Source organism: Alosa pseudoharengus, unplaced genomic scaffold (assembly GCF_046254945.1).
Source record: "Alosa pseudoharengus isolate Yale_2024_CS ecotype anadromous, Long Island Sound unplaced genomic scaffold, YU_APseudo_1.1 YU_APseudo_1.1_scf_5, whole genome shotgun sequence".
Classification (NCBI taxonomy): domain Eukaryota; kingdom Metazoa; phylum Chordata; class Actinopteri; order Clupeiformes; family Clupeidae; genus Alosa; species Alosa pseudoharengus.
The window spans coordinates 14,731,656-14,749,551 of NW_027468837.1; the positions used below are offsets into that span (position 1 = coordinate 14,731,656).

Below are 17,896 nucleotides of genomic sequence, written 5' to 3' on the forward strand. Positions count from 1 at the left end.
GAATGTCTCTGTCTCTCTCACTGTCTCTCTCTCACACACACACTGTCTCTCTCTCTCATTGTGTCCCTCTCACTGTCTCTCTCACACACACACTGTCTCTCTCTGTCATTGTGTGTTTCTCACTGTCTCTCTCTCACTGTCTCTCTCTCTGTGCCTCTTTAGCTCCTTGCTAAACTTTTAAACTTTTTGAACAATTATTTATTTGTTGTGTTTCTACATGTGGTTAGCACACTGAGCGGCAGATTTACATACTTTTGTGAACGCAGCGTTATCAGCGCCATGGTCAACCCGCAGAACGTGCATGCTGTGCCTCTTCATTTTTACGTGCTATTTGTATCATACCTGTAGCTCATTGGGTAATCAGCGCCTTTCTCCGCTCGCTACCACAATTTGCACTGCTAACTGAGTGGCATGATTCAATCAGTAAAACAGTAAAAGGAATCAAAAGTTTAGCGGTCATGAAATAATATAATACATTATAAGATGTCAACAAGCAGAGATAATGCATAGCAGTATTCTACTCCACTTAACAAGATACTCGAACTACTCTTACTGACGCATTAACCGCAATTTGATTACACATGCTTTTAAAAGGCGGAAATATTTCACCCCAAAACAGACATGCGCTTTCACGGGCAGTTTTCGTATATACAGGGTAATATAGAATGAGCCACATTTTACACTTCTCCCATCTTTTCACATGAAACTCCCACTTTCCCCTGACCCTCCTATATAAATGCATATGCATGACACGGAAAAGCGCAAATTGCCATTCTCTGCCCCTGCGACAAGCAGTCTGCGCTTTTACCTAAGTGCGGTCTGTTTGCACATACCACACCATGTTTTTACGTGTACGTTCCAAAGAAACTCCGCCTCAAGTGGGCACAAGAGCAATAGTACATCTACCCCTGAGTGTATATCTCTTAGTGTTCACAGTAACTGGTTGTATGTATGATGTGTGTAAGTGTTTGTGTGTGTGTGTTTGTCGTGTGCTCTTAGGGTTAGGGTGTCCACTAAATCATGTGTGAAGGAGATGGATGTGGCTGAGCAGAGGCCAGCTCAGTGACTGGAACAGTCCTAATGCCATGGGGCTTCAGCTGGTGAATCCCATTTTGGCACTCAGTTAAGGTGCCTCCTCTTTGCTCCTCCCAGGCAAACCAGTAAATCAGATTCTATCCTGTGTGTGTGTGTGTTTTTTTGTCTGCGTGCAAGTGTGTGTTTGTGTGTGTGTGTGTGTGTGTGTGTGTGTGCAATTGTATGTGTGTGTGCTGTAAGTGTGTGTGTACTGTTTGTTAGTGTACTGTGTTGTGTTGTGTTTGTATTTTTTACGTGAAAGATTATGTGTGTATGTAAACCACATTTTGAATCAGAGTAAATATATGCCAATTTTTCTTTATTTTGGAGGTAGAAAGGTATAGCTCACATCCACTGCTGCTGGAAAAGAGTTGCCAAGCCATTCTTCCAAGAGAGAAAGTTGATTATAAAACTTTCAGAAAATAATAACTTTCAGTTTTACATAAGACTGAGTACTTGAGTATTTTTAAATCTTAACATCTATGAGCTAAAAATGATTACATCATCCATTTCTTCACACTTCGTCACGTTGCACCTGCATTCTTATTGACACGTTTTAGTTTATAAAAACACATTGTTATCAAACACGTGCACCAGAGCAGATACTTTCCCTCAGTGAAGGGTATGGTTACAGATGCAGACAATATTGTGCAGGAGAGTCCTGTCCCTCCTTGGCCATTACGTGATTTTATGGCCAGTTCCACAAGCATTGTGTTGTGGGTGGTGGGGCGCTAGGGAAGAGTTTCTATTTTTAATTGCTTGAAGTAATCTTACATAGCTAACATGTTTCATGCCTACTTGGTTTAAATGGATTACAACAGCCGACTCAAATGGAGTGTGAATTAGTGGCGTATTTGGTGTTTGAATACATGGCTTGCATACCCAAGTTACCACTTAACACCTCTTAAATAGACTAAGAAACACTGAGCAGCATAGCATAGCACAGTTACACACACGGTCACACAACATAAGCCCAGACACACACACAACACACACAACACACACACACAACCACAACCTTACACACACAAATGTGAAGCAGATGGTATATTGTGCTATGCGCATTTGTTTTGCCAACATGTTTGTGTAATAGATGATCAGAAGCACAGCTAACAGACCATGTTGCGAGCCCCCAGCAGCAGTGGCAGTAGCGGCAGGCAAACACTTGCACCCCTCCCCTTCCATCAATCTCACACCGCCTGCAGAGAGTCCCATCAAGCAGCCCTTAGCAAGATGCCCAACAAATTAAGATGCAAACTTGTGCGCGCGCTAATGACATCATGAGGTATGGTATTGCTGGTGCGTGCGTGCATGCGTGCGTGCGTGCGTGAGTGTGTGAATGTCTCTGTAGAAAGGACTCCACTGCCTGCAATAAGGGAAGTGACCACTTGGTGTCAGGAACATTTCAACAACGGTGGCGCCATGAGAACAGGACCGTGGTCATATCTAGCAGAGCGCCCTGTCATTGGAGGCAGACGGTTATCTCATTGGCTCTCAGGATAGGAACTTTCTCCTTTTTGTAACTTCCTACAGTTTGAGTTGAACCTTTCAAAAAGTTGACACACATCAGTCGAAGAGAGATCAGGTAACTAAATTGAACTCCAGACCCAGTGGAATGGTCAGACCCCAACCACCCCCCCTTTCTTTTCTCTTCCCAATTAAATATCTGAAAGAAAACAATGTTTGACAAAAAAAAGAAAAAAAGGATTTGCGCAAATGAACCCTCCGTAGCTCTGACACTTACCTGCATGAGACCTTGCCCCTCACCTTGCCCTCCCTGACCGCCGCTGCTTTGATATCGGCAGAGTTTCTTTCAATTTACTGGTGACTTCAAATAGTTCTTGCCACCGGATTTTTGTCTGTGCCTCAGAGAGCGGGGCAGTTTCTGGTCAAGCCATCTCAAACGAGCCGGACACTGCAGACATATTGTGTTTGTGTTTGTGATTGTGTTCAATGACAAGTATCTCTCAAAAGAGTCTCTTATTTGGTAAACCACCAAAAATGCTGCTGTGTAACTGCTGATGTAGAGGCTGATATGCCAAACCAAACTCACAAATGCTTTTTTCAAATACCTCTAAGACTAATTTTGTGAGTAGTTTCTGTGGTGAAGTGCACATGCCAAAAACTGATGCCTGGATGCATTATAAAAGAGATTTACTGCTTGTCATTCATATTTCAAACGACCCCCCATATGTGTGCGCTAGTGCTTCGTTGTGTCTGGGTGCTGTGTGGAAGTCGGAAGCTGTTTGTGCAACTGCACACAGCCTCCTGCTCATCCCCAACTCAAGTGCATCACAGACCACTCAAGGGTGCTTGAGAAGACCAACAGGAACGTCTCCATAGGAGTAGGAGCAGCAGACGTCATGATGACCACATTAAGCAAAATTACACAGCCATTGATTCTCAAGGCCACTTACCACTGCCTGTGTCATGCATCATAATAGCGTGAATTGCTGTCACCCTTAGCCGTTATTGCAAAAAAAATTTTTTAATGCCTTTGCTTACACACACACAAACACACACACACACACACACACACACACACACTCTTAGTTCCCCATTCTTGTGGAGAGAGAGGAAGAGAGAGAAAGAGAGTGTGTGTGAGCAGGGGCGCCTTAATACCACCCGAGGCCCCTGGGCTATATGTTTTTTAAGCCCCCCCCCAACCGCAAATATTAATTATGATTAGGCCTAAATGATACCCGGCCCGCGATCTGACCCGACACATAGCGTGCGCTTTTGGTTAATAATATGCAGTGTAGCCTATTATTCAGCCTATGTAGCCTAAAACCTTTACATAAACAGGAACAGAATGCCCTCGAATCACGTCAGCCTACCCATGACATCGCTTATCAAAAAGGCTAGCCTACTGCACGAAAACAAGCGTTGAACTTTTACAACACATGTTGTAGGCTAAGTTAAAAGATGGGTAGGCTACACATATGGACGTTTAAAAGATTTTCAAAAGTGCGTGTTTGTCGTGTCGGAGGGTTCCCAAGGAGTTTTTTTTTTAATTCTGTCTACTTAACACACCAGTTTAACGCAGTTTGGGAGGGACAGAAATACTTTTAGCCTATAACAAGCTGGCTCGTGTGACGTGAACATGGCTACCTTATGCATTATCACTACACTACATGGAGACATATCTCACGTTAACAAGGGAGAAAACATAACAGACTATTATATGTGCGAATGGGTTAGCACAAACGTAGCTGTTGGTAAACGGAGATGCAGATCACTAATGCATTTCTTTGCGCCACAGCCCATGTTCACTCCAATGAGACAAGTGAAATACATGTTTTTAAAGCCGTTTCATTTCCAGGCTATTTGCTACGATATTTACCTGCTATGCCTTCTGTTTTCATGGACAGTTACAGGAATCCACGTCATTCGTTTATCGTTGCTTCAATCCTACCCACGTTATCTCCAGAGTTTGTATGATAAGTTTGTCAGTCCGTTTCAGCCTCTCCTCTAGCTCCTCTACACCCGTTGGGATTTATTACGTTTTGTTACATTTTGTTACACTTTAGAATTGGAGAAGACAAAGGGGGCCTCTGCATGGATGTAAGAGCAGTATGATGTGCTCAATTATTTAGGCTAGCTCGAGTAGGCTAATGACGCCGCGAATACGGACACGCCGTTTATTATTATTGATTATCATTATTATTATTATTAGGAGGCCCCTCATTGGTCGAGGCCCCTGGGCTGAAGCCCAGGTAAGCCAGTGCATTAAGGCGCCAGTGTGTGTGAGAGAGAAAGTGTGTATGTGAGAGAGAGAGAGAAATGGAGTGTGTGTATGTGTGTGAGAGAGAGAGAGGGAGAGAGAGAATGAGACAGAGAATGAACTCCTCCCGTCATCTCCACGGCTCAGCTAGAGGTTCTTACACGATGCTTGAGAGGATTTGTGCGTGTTCTTTTGCATAATTCCGTTCAAAGCCCATTTGGCTGTAGACACCCCCTCCTCCTCCTGCCTCAAACCCTCTTTGTGCGAAACAATGGGCCGTAAAAAGAGAACTCATCGGGAGAGTGCCTTTTCAATGAGCATCATTAGTGTGTTTTAATTGATAGGCTTATCAAAGTTGGATTTGGGGGATGCTTACGGAGGACAGGACATGCCCGGTGTGAGCGTGAGGAGGAGAGACAGGCATGGGGCTGGTCCTGCCTGTCTAGACATACAGACTGCCTGATGGGTACACACACACAGACACACACAGGCACACGTACTGTACACACACACACACACACACACACTTCTACACACACACACACACACCCCTGATAGCACAGGGGCGTTGAATCCACGTTGAATCAACCTCCGCCGCTTCAAACAAACGTGGATTCAACGCCCCTCAACGCCCCTTTGCTATCTGGGACACATACACACACACACCAGGGATGGAAACTAAATATTTTTTCCACCTGCCACTGTTGCTGGTGGATCCCAAAATCTACCAGCCACTCAACTTTTTTACCAGCCACTAGAGAAACGGCATGAAAATGTGATATCATGATTATAGTAGCCTACCCAAAATGATCACGGTTATCAGCATTATTGTGATGCGACTAAAATGTGCTGAATTTTGCCCTAAACCTACCAGCTGTCCTCTAAGTACAGTAGCAACAAAGCTAAAGGTCAACAGAACCAAATTTATATGCCATAGTGTCTTGTCATAAAAGTGGTGTGGCTCCTTTAAGACTCCGTTTGTGTGAGTTCTGGAGCATCCTATAATCCAACTCTCCAACTTGATCTAACTATACTGTACATCATCTGATTTAAATATTTACAGGTATCAAGGCTATATCTAACATTGAGCATTTATTTTCTATTGGTCCGGTTATGAAATCATGCACTGAACAATTTAAGCACAGCTCAGCTTTAAGAAACTTATTATGCATGCTTAGCATTTTGTGAAACTACACTGAACAACTCTGGTTTTATTATTTACAGCTATCTAGGCGTTATTGTTAACATTTATTTTGTATTTGGCCTCATCATGTATTTTAAAAAGCCCAAAGTTGAAGACCTTGTAGACATTTCCACAGATTTCCACAATATCCACAGAATATTTTACCATCCAATCCAGACATTTGGTATTGCCTTGACTCCATTCACTGCAGGTCTTTTAAAATGTTTGACTTCAGCTGTCTCACCCTCAGCATACTGAACTGCAATGTTTGACTTAAACTGTCTCACCTTATCTCAGCATATTTAACTATGGTGATTTTGAAGCGGGAATTTAGCCCATTACAATTTTCTTTTAATTTATTTTTTCTTTTCCCCAGCTGCCATTATCTCCTGAAGTATTCACTTTTTCTGATCTCTCTCTCTCTGTTTCTCTCTCTGTCTCTCTCTCTCTTACTCACTTTCACTCTCTCTCTACCTCTACTTCTCTCTTCCTGTCATTTCAGCATCCATCGTGGTGCAGAAGTGGTGGTGTCAGATGCACCCGTGTCTGGATGGCGAGGAGTGCAAAGTGCTTCCTGATCTCACCGGCTGGTCTTGCGCCACTGGAAACAAAGTCAAAACCACCAAGGTGAGCGGACGCCTAGCCTGCCCTGTGTGTGTCCATATGCACACCACACACACTGACCACATGGACCACCCGTTTGGACAGATGTGGAGCTCTGGCACCGCAACACAGCCCATAACAGATGTGGCCTCTTGTGTGTCTGTGTGTGTGTGTGTGCATGTGCATGTGTGTGTGTGTGTGTGTGGGGGGGGGGGGGGGGGGTGTTGTGGCAAACACACACCTCTGTTAGATATCTTTTGTGGGGTAGGGGTTGGCCGATAAAGTGCCTGCTTACCGCAATCACAGTGTTTACTCTCTAAAGTGAAGGAACTTGATTAAACATGGAAATTATTCAGGGACTTCGCGATAAGAGGAGAGATCTTAAGAGTTCTCACCAAAGACTCCCCGGAGAATCAGATAGTGAGAATCAGATACCAGAATGAGCTCCTACCACGTGATAAGTCTTTATCACCTTTGAAGTTCAGTGCATCGACAGCGCTTTCTCTCATCTCAATTAATGTCAGACAAACCACTTTTCAAAAGGTAAGGGGACTCTTCCACACAAAGAGCGAATGGTTAAACGGAAACACGGTGAATGTATCAGCAGGGAGAGAAGACCAATCATCTCAGAAAGAGACACTTTTCATCATGAAAAGAAGCAACAACATGTTGTGATTTATGACAATCAATGAAAGTTGAATGACAAAGGCATGCAAGTTAGTGGCACATTCAACCACGTCAACAATCACACAAACAAAAACTCTGCAGTAGCGCCAAATTATACTTCCACACAAATGCAGGTACTGTGGACTTGCTGAAAATACAAATGTGTTGAATTGCCTGTAACCGGTCGGCTCATTTCCACGTCGAAGACAAATTGATTTAAATGAAGCCCCCACGCCGACTTATTGTAGTCCGTCGATCTGTGAAAGTTAATTTGTCGGGTGGGGCGTGTGGGTTTGCGCATGGAGCAGGTGTGATTCTCTCACAGGTGAGATATTAAAGGAAGAGCAAAAAAAAAAGGTTGTGGGGAAGGTGCAAAACGCCATAAGAGTAATTGCTCAGAGAGACGGAATAACAGCTGAACATCTGTCACATTCATTATAATGCATTACGGTGGCGGCTTCCACCGAGGGTTTCAAATTAAGAGTCCTAATTAAATTGGTGAGCGGCAAAAAGGCAGCGCATGAGTGACGGATGGAGCCGGGCACTCGGTGGAATTAATGACCCCCCGTCCGCGGGCACGGTCTGCGCTCGTTGCGGTGGGCAGGATTCCCTGTGCCCAGCCGCCCTCCTCCTGTGGGGGAGGGGAGAGGAGGAGAGAGGACAGGAGAGGAGGAGAGAGGAGAGGAGAGCATGTGCTCCTCGCCGCATCACTGAGCATCAGTACTGCATTTGCTCACCATGGAGGCAGACGCGTCTCCGTTACAGATGTCACAGTAGATTATTGCTGTGTGGCAGAGTCCTCCCCCATCACCTACCACCTCCAACTCCACTCTTCTGTCTCCATCTCCTCCTCCACCTCTCATTGGCCTCACTGCTGTTCAGGCTCAGAGGTCCCTGAGTCCCTATGTTGACCCTCTTCTGAATGAATCATTGATTCATGCTATTTATTGCTCAGTTTTTTTTTTTTACTGTCATTTGTTTGTTGGCTAATGTTTACTATATCATTTCACACATCTGTGGTGAGATTGATACACATTTTTAACTTTTCTCTGTCCATTTTTGTGATAACATTTACCCATGATCTAATGTAGTCTTTAATGCTTCTCTTTTTGTAGGTCACACGATAGCAAGAAAATGTCAGAACATCAGCTGGATCTACAGTGTAAGCCTAAGACCATGGATCCACATATTAACTGAGAGAACGCCGCCTGTCTGGACTAGACTATCCCTGTATTTTTCTTGTGGATTACCCAACCCAACTGACCTGGGCACCAGGGCAAAGACTCCTAGATGGGGACCATACTGTGAACCATTTAGACCAATATCCACAAAATGGTGGTTGTTTGTGTGTGTGTGTGTGTCTGACACCACGTGCAAAACATGAACTCTCTTCACCTAAAGGATACCACCACCAACAGTGATTGATCGTTGGGTGATCGTTAAGAATCACCATCCACTCCTAGCGAGCAGAGACGCTGTTAAGACAAGACTGCTGCACCCTGACAGTTTTTGAATGTGCATTCTGTCTCTCTCCCTCTCATTCTCTCTCTCTCTCTTCCTCTCTCTCTCTCTCTTTCTCTGTCTGCCCACCACTGAGAGTGTGTTTATGGAAGAGTGCTCGGATGTCCTTTTGAGGCAGGAGGATGTCGAGTCGTACTGCTCCTCGCCTTCTTAACCAGAGTGACTTTATATTCATGAGAAGGGACGCAAAACACACAGAAGGCGTGAATCACAAATTATTGTCAAATTGCTCTTGTGGGTCAAGTCACGATCATATTCCCCCCCTGTTTTCTCTCTTTTTTTCTGGGAGTCATTTTGCAGCTCTAATTAGGGTTGCTGAATAGGATTATAACAACACATTAAACATTTATGTAAGATATTTGCACTAGTTTAAACCATTTGGAAGAAAAATGTTGTTTCTAGCTACTTCTCCCGTCTTTCGCTGTGGATATCGCATACAATTAAAGAGAGAATCATTTTATAACATATCTGGCTCTGATGTTTAAAGTAGGGCTGTTAGTTCCCTCTCCTAGTTGCTGGTAAAAATGCAAGTAAAAGGAAGGTCCTGCTGAAAGCCACTTGTGGAATATTGTCTTTTCCTTCGAGACAGCAGTATTTACATTTTCAATGTTCTGTTTGGTGTCCGAAGTTCAACCAAAGACTAACTGTTGTTTGTCTATGTGAAGCATCTTCCTCGGGACTTTGTCCCCTTAAAAATCACAATGCTGGTTCCGAAAATCTGAGATATTATCAAGTAGGCTCATACAGTAGACTAGAGCTGATGTACCCTATTTTGTCCACTCCTTAAAAATAACTGTTACTGGCCCCAGCTGTGGTGCAACTGGCTGGGGCACCTGCACCGTACGCCAGCGACCCGGGTTCGATTCCCGCCCCATGGTCCTTTCTGGATCCCACCCCTGCTCTCTCTCCCATTCGCTTCCTGTCACTATCATTAAAAGCATAAAAAGGCCAAAAATATATTCTTGTTACTGACTTGTATATAAATGTTTGTTGGGTATAAGAAAGTATTTCTTGAATACATCAGCCAAGATCACTTCTCCATTTTGAGTCATTGACAGAAGGACTCCTCACGGTCCAGTCCTTCTCCGTGGCATTTGTCCTTGTCTGGCCGGCCGCAGTCAGTGCCTGTGATTGAGCTGGTTTGGCCTGTAATGGATGAGGCTTCGGAGGCACTGAGGGATGTCCCCACCACAACCCACCCCCTGCTGGCCCATGCCGTCTGGGGCTCCAGTGGCCTGTGAAGTGTGCGGGAATGAAGAGTCTATCCTCTGCTCTGCCTCCACCCTTCTGCTCCGTTTCGCGCTCCGGATGAGAGCTTCCATGCTGTGCTCTGTCAGCGAAGCCTGGTGCCTTGGCCACGCAAACCGACCAAACGCCGATTGCTGGGCTTTTACACAGGGGAGGTTGCGGAAGGGGGCCCTTCAAACTGCGTGAGCCATGATAAATCTATTCTAGCCGCTTGCGTTTCCAGTGTGCCGAGCCTGGGACCGCTGGGGACTCAGGGGCTAGTGGCAGCCTGAAACCCTCATTACGGGAGCCTGGCTATGGGCAGACGTCCCCAGGGACTGGACACGTGTATTTTTAGGCTTGGTGCAGTGAGAAGCACTTACATCTCCACGGCGCTGCTCCCCTTTTCCCCGGCTTAGAGTGTCATATGGAGAGAGGAGAATATACGCGCATAGAGCACGCATGCACAGCCACACATCCACATCCACACCCACATGCATACACCAACAGATGGGATACTGAGGCTGACAACTCAAATGATGTAAGGAGATATGCATACACTTAACATCATGGATTTCTTTTTTTGTATGAGTGTGTTCTGCTTGTGTAACTGTCCCTCTTTGTGTGTGTGTGTGTGTCTGTGTGTATGTGTGTGTGTGTGTATGAATCCATCTCCCTGGAAGAGCCACAGCTAACTTGATGACAGAGCCAGGTCTCCAAGGGCTGGCTTAGCTGGAGAAGAAGACTGACGGGGTGGCGGAGGCCGGGGAAGTGTGTGTGTGTGTGTGGGGGGGGGGGGGGGAATGGACGGCTCACTCTGGGTGAGTGGCAGCCGCGGACCCTCCGAGGGCGCCACGCTCCACAGCCAGAGCTGATACCTCATCCTGTCCACTGCTGCTCCCCGCTACAGAATCAATATTTGAAGACATTTTTTTCTTTCTCTCTCTCTCGCCCCTTCTTCTTCCTCGTCTTCCCCTCCCCTCTCTCTCTCCCTTTCTTTCTCGCTCTCTCCCTCTCCTTCGCTCCCTGGTGGCTGGCACCCGGCGCTGCGGCTCCGGCCATGCTTGGAAGGGAGAAAATGAGACCTGTCCCCGGCTGTCAGACACGTCTCGGGTCACCATTATTTACAGAAAAACTGCACCGCGCACCACATATAAAATTACCCCTGCACTGGGCCGGGCCTCGGAAACACCTCTGCAGCAAAACAGAGACACCCAAGGAAAGGAAGAGGTAGAGGGCAGGGAGAGCAGGACATGATCTTTAGCAAGATCTTTACAAGTTCTTTAGCAAGATCTTAACAAGATCTTTACAGAGGCATTCAGGAGGCTTCACCTGGTTAAAAACAGAGCTGAGGCCATCCCTTGCAGATGCTTTCATAAGTAAGTATAAGTTTAAGTATATATACTCTTTTGATCCCGTGAGGGAAATTTGGTCTCTGCATTTATCCCAATCCGTGAATTAGTGAAACACACTCAGCACACACTAATCCCAACGCAGTGAGCTGCCTGCTACAGCGGTGCCTGGGGAGCAGTGAGGGGTTAGGTGCCTTGCTCAAGGGCACTACAGCCATTCCTACTGGTCGGAGTTCGAACTGACAACCCTCCGGTTACAAGTCCTAAACGCTAACCAGTAGGCCACGACTGCCTCAATTTATTTCTGCGTCGACCGCGCACCATCGGGAGTGGGCTGCCATTGCGCAGCACCATGTGATTAATTCCTCCCTGTAGTCGTGTGGTGAGCGGCGCCTCGTGCGTCTGCTGAACTGTGATCTCGGGTAGATACCTAATTGGTGCATCAATGTCTTCCAGAAGGGGAACTTCTGTCATCTGTCGCTGGTAGATGGCCTGGATGGCCTGGATGATTACAGTGGTGAGGGGAAAGGGAGGAGAGAGGAGACAGATGTATGAAAAGACAGCAGCATAGAGAGAGATGAGATATGGAGGGGGGGATGAGAAAAAAAGAGAGTGAAAGAGAGCGAGAGTGCAAGAAAAGAGTCAACAAGAGTTCTATATGCGGAGTGAGAGAGAGAGAGAGTGGAGAGGAAAATTACACAGCCACGGGGATTGTGCAGTGTTTTTAGCAGCAATGTTATGTTTTTGTTTAACGCGTCTCCATCCCGAGAGACCACTTACATTATCAAACTTTACTCTGCACCACCACCACTGCCGCCGCCGCCGCCGCCGCCAGTTCACCTACGCCGGTATCTCGCTCGTCTTCATGAGAAAATAAAAAACATAACCTGCAGGGAAAACAAACAGATCGAGTTATTTCCACTCGCCTGTCATCTCGCGTCAGCTTCAACATGCCGTCTCCTAGCCACGAAAACTTGTAAATTGTAAAGTGAAGTTGAGTGTGTGATTAGCATACTGGACTGCGTGGGACTGCTGAGGAGAGCTGGGTAATGAAGGCTGCCTGGCGGTGGCTCTGAGAGGCAGAATCAGCGCTGATCTGAAGGAGGGAAAAACAGTTCTGTGGAGTCTCAGTGACAGAAGGCTAAGAGTGGCCTGTTTCCAACACAGTGTGTCTCACATGATTAAAATGTGATTCTGCACTGCCCAGGCAGCCAATTCACTCTCAGACCCCACCTTCACACACACACACACACACACACACACACACACACCACAAACACACACACACCACAAACACACACACAGACACACACACACAGAGGATATTGGAGTATTTGTATCATTTTAATTTGTCATCAAATGATCCCCCAGTTCTGCTCTCTAATCCATCATGTTCACCTTCAGCAAGTGTCTCAGACATTTATTTCATCAGTCACACACTCCACACCTCACACAACACACACACCGTTACACACACATGCCACGCAAGCATCAAGCCACAACAAACAGGGGCCTTTTCAGTTTAATCTCCCCTCCTCAAAAAAGGGCACCAGAGGAAAAAGGGGAAAAAAATTAAAACCCCCCTCAACACTTTGATATGGACGTGCTTCGTCTGCGCTGGAATGATACCACTGTCAGCGCTCGCAGCGAGGACTCATTAACTTCGCCCGGCGAGGCTCTAGGCGACGTGCCGCCAAAAGTCCGTTATCTCCCAAAAGCAATTAGCTACTGTAGGCTCTATTGACCCGTGCCATTGTCGGACTCGCCAGAGGCGCGCACATGGGCCGCACCTAAGAGAGCGTCCCGGTGCCAGCGGAGGTGCCAATGTGACCGGCGCTGATAAAGCCCCGCCTGCAGCTGGAGATAGACTCTCTGGGGGGTGGGGGGTTATGCAGGGGAGGCGGTGGGGGGTGGATGGGTGGCAGCTACAGGAATATTAACATGGCGAATGCTCACATGTCCAATATAATTCAACCTGCCAGACAGGCATTTCATGCAGATGAGAGAGGGGGCTTGGAATGGCTAAGAGAGAAAAGACACAGACACACAGACAAGTCTAAAACAAACGCTGGGGATTAACACAGAGCAGGCGGTTTCAGTTTGTTGTTTGAGCTGCAGGGAGAGAACAGCGTGTTATGAATGTTGGTGCCCAACACTGTGGGATACAATGATTCAACTCAATGATTTAAAACAAGACACAAATGTCACATCTCCTCATGATTTAGCTACAGCTTCCATTTTGTAGGGGCGACAATCCCCACACAGAATGCGTACAGTGTAGGAAAGGGAAATGTCAAAGTTGCTTGTAAAAAACTCCCACAGCCTGCCTCTTGAGGCCTGAGGGGTTTTTCATGCATTTGTATGGCTGGATAACACATTTATGCATTAATTTCAAAGTTCGCAACCCAGTAACTCACTATATACATGTAGTATGCATCATCACCCCTTGGAATTTTAGACATTGTTTTAGCGTGTCAAATGTTTAAACCACAATCACTATTTTCCCCCGAATATTAAAAATCGCTGACAACATTGAATTGGACTTTGGAGCAGCCAAATGTTTAGTGTTCTAATATTTGTAAAAAGGACTTGCTGACACTGTTAATTACTGTAAAACAAACATGACGAAGCATCACATTCAAAAACAAACAGCCACATGGCAGCGTCACAAGAAGTCTGGGAAAACACGAGTTCAGCAAGCTGTCAACAGAATGGTCCATTTCCATTTCCACCCTCTCTGTTTGGAATAAACAAAAATGTTAAATGTCATGCATAATTCACATCTTGCATCCAAAATGAACGTTAACAAATTTCCAGTTAAAAAAAAAATCCCAGACATACACCACATAATATGCTCTTAAATGAACATGTATTCCAATTAATACAAGAACACTTTCAGCGACTGCTTTTCATGTGGCACAATTTCCTCATCAGCTATATGGTTCAGGCTCACTCAAATGAGGACCAAAAGCCCTGACAAGAGAGGACCAAAAGCCTTACCTTCTGATCCAATGGATTAAGAGCCGCTCTACGCCGCAGTGTTAAATGCCAAGATGAGGATTCGTTCCCACTGCATCTTGCCCATGCCAGACAGGCACAAAATGGAAGGATTAGAACGGCAATGGAAGATGAGCCCAGGAGATACCTTTGTGCCAGCGACAGTCGGTGACACATATTTCACCACATCAGACGCATGTCAAAGCTGTTTATTTATTTTCCCCAGCTCTTTTTCCAGAGGAATTAGGCCAGTGGGATTGTTTGTGGGGTATTAAACGGCAAGCGAACATTTTCTAAAATGGCAGAGCAGCCTTGTAAACAGCCGTCTATGTACAAAGGGGGGGGGGGGGGGGGTGAATAATTGATGGCTTGTAAAGGGATCTGGCTTTGGGGGATTTCGGAGCATTGATTCTGACTGTGAAAATGAAGGGAAGAGCAAGGCTTCACAGGGGCATTATTATCCTAGAGCTTCCCCTTTACCCCACTCTCTTTTTCTCCTGGTGTGTGTGTGTGTGTGTGTGTGTGTGCGCATGTTGGGGGGCATGAACACCTCTACTCTTCACACATCTTAATTTTCCCTGTCTGTCCACCACTTTTTTTCTTTCATTTTGCACACCTTTATTTGTGCTGTGTCTGTGTGTCTGCTCCCTGTTTCTTCACACACAGACAGACACACACACACACTGTCTGTATGGCTGCCATCGTCCTCCTTCAGAGTGCCAAATGGCATTAGCTGACAACAATACAAACACACACAGGCAGCAAAAGCAGAGACGAGAGAGAGGGAGGGAGAGAGGAAGAGAGATACATATACAGTACTGGTAAGCAGAACCAAAGAAGAAAAGAAAGAAAGACAGAGGGCCCTATCATGACAGTCAAAAGTGCATCGCCACTCGTCAAAAGCTTATTCAAATTTAGTAGGATGTATCCAGTCCACATTGGGAGGGTTTTCGTTATCAAACGTTGAGCGCATGGCGCAACAAGGTGTTCCTAGGTTTTTTAATCAGTCATGGGTGTGTTTGGGGCGTAACATCATTTAAACCAATGAGAATGACATCTGTCATTCCCTTTAACGGCGTAAAGCACGATGTCAAATAAATGCATCGGTATTTTGACATTCAACGGCGCATTTGAAGGAGGCTGCTTGCGAGACCGTATGGAATAGTCATTCCCCTAAACCATGCTTTACTAAAACCTAGCATAGCCTTCACGCATTTACACTCCTTTATTTGAACTCATTGGCAAAGTGAAACTAACTTCACCATGGTGTCAGTCAACGACAAGACAGTTATATGCAGTTACTTTCACTATTGACTGACAATGGGTTACCATCGAAAACATAGGCTGGAAAAAGCAACACTTACCCTAATTTTGCTCAAATGATTATCCTGCAGAGGAGTTGCTTATATCTCGTGACAGTGCATCTTCAGCTGCTCCATACGTGTCTCTCGACTCTCCCCTAATCACTTTTAACCGTCATTACCAATTTGCAAATTATGGTGAATAACTAATCATCATGAGATGTACAGTATTTCGTAATATCTTTATTCTAATTATGTTTCCCATTGTAATCATGCAATTTGTAATGTTTTTCATGGACGTGCACTGGTGTGCTTTCATGGATGATAGAAGGACGGTGCGTTGTGCACCCAACAATATGACTGTTGACAATGCGCTCTTAAAATAACATATAAACAACTCGCCATAGACTTCTGACCAGGTGTACAATAGCGTTTTTTAGACAATGCGCCAGACCACTCCCTAAGTTGTTAATTGCCACACCCCTGGGCACATTGTTTAAAAAATAAACGTGCAAAATAAGGAATTTTACCTCAGTGCTGCCTGTTTTTTACATACCTCGCCATGTTTTTAAAGACACGTTGCGAAACAGATACAAGTGGGCGCAAAAGCATTCATCTGGCCCAGAGAGAGGGAAAAGAAGAGAAAGAGAGAGCATGGAGAGAGTGTTCCCTTAAGGCATATGTCCTTATGCTTGTTTACACCAACAGCCCCTACTTCAACGAGTGTATTGATTAGGCATTAATTATAATGGATGTTTGCGTTTACCTCTCGAATGGGAGCTTGTACTAATTGATTCCGACAGTTAATGTCCCACTCATCGCCGCCGGGGCCCAAGTGGTGTGTGTGTGTGTGTGTTTGTGTGTGTGTGTCTGTCTGTGTCAGGGGGGTGAGTTTCCTGACACCTCTCTAAGCCTCTCTTCGTTGTCGGAGGGCCCAGACCCAGCTGGCAGAGGATGTCAGTGTCCCGTCCTGTCACGTCTAATTGCTCGGTGGCAGTCAGTGTACTACTTAAGATCATGGGCGAGACCCAGCAGATCAAGGGCCTGAAAGAGGTCCAGCTTCAGAGGGATCAAAGTCGTCAGACCCCCAGCCCCAGCCCGCAGCCGCCCCAGTCAACATCAGCTTTCTGAGAGGTGCCAACGGCATGTGTTGCATGTTAGCAGATGGCTAAAGCATCGCGCTCAAGGGGGTGAGGCTACTCAACATGGCAGTCGTATCACCAGATAACGGGAGAGAGAGAAAGAGAGAGAGAGAGAGAGAGAGAGCGAGAGAGAGAGAGATGGAATCCAAAACACCAAGGTCAAGATTGCTGGAGGTTCCTTTCAAGACGTGCTATATTATATACGATATATATATATATAACGAGACAGAGTGCGGAGAGCAAGGAGAGTTGTTCCAGAGGGACGGAGGGAAAGATTAGTGTTTTCTCAACCTTGCTGGAGTAATTGCACTTGTGGGGGGCTTGTCTTCTAGCAACACGCTGAGAAATGTTACGGGTCGACAACTTGAAAGGAATGCTTGCCGAAATAATGATAAAAAATAAGCATATTACACGAAGGGGAAAGTTTTGCACAGAGATATGATTGACTGGAGGCAGACTATAAGAACAGATTTCAGAATATTAACTATAAGCGTACTATAATAAGAAGGTAAAAATCGCATCATTTAAGATCCATATTGTAAAAGTTGTGGGTTAGATCACACAACTATAAAGTCATTGTTTAGGCCTTCAGAGAATGATGGATAACCTCATACATTCACTTCAGGGCAGCCGTGGCCTACTGGTTAGCACTGCAGACTTGTAACCGGAGGGTTACTGGTTCGAACCCCGACCAGTAGGCCACGGCTGAAGTGCCCTTGAGCAAGGCACCTAACACTCACTGCTCCCCGAGCGCCGCTGGTGTTGCAGGCAGCTCACTGCGCCGGGATTAGTGTGTGTTCACTGTGTGCAGTGTGTTTCACTAATTCACAGAGTGGGATAAATGCAGAGACCAAATTTCCCTCACGGGATCAAAAGAGTTAAATATAAAGAGGGACACGGATAACAAGCTTCAAAGCAAATAATAATTTATTGAATTAACGCAAAGCAACGTCACCAAATACAAGCTGTCTAGGGGAAAAAGAATGGGAGAAGTTACGTGCGTGTGTGGATGCAATGTAGGTGTCAGTAGATTATGTGAGAGACTAAATGAGTAGACAAAGAAAAGAGAAAAAGTGGAGAGATTTAGAATAAGGGAGAGTAAAAAA

At 45.6% G+C, this 17,896-nt stretch overlaps 1 protein-coding gene across 1 annotated transcript in view; it reads left to right on the forward strand.

Moving 5' to 3' along the window:
* Positions 1-16,779, forward strand: part of tafa4b (TAFA chemokine like family member 4b) — a 32,464-nt gene extending 15,685 nt beyond the window's left edge. Inside the window, exons 4-6 of the mRNA XM_076268687.1 lie at positions 6,484-6,608; positions 10,243-10,346; positions 16,587-16,779. Coding sequence (XP_076124802.1) covers positions 6,484-6,608; positions 10,243-10,346; positions 16,587-16,779 — 422 coding nt within the window. The remainder of the gene's footprint in view (positions 1-6,483; positions 6,609-10,242; positions 10,347-16,586) is intronic.
* Positions 16,780-17,896: the final 1,117 nt, after the last annotated feature.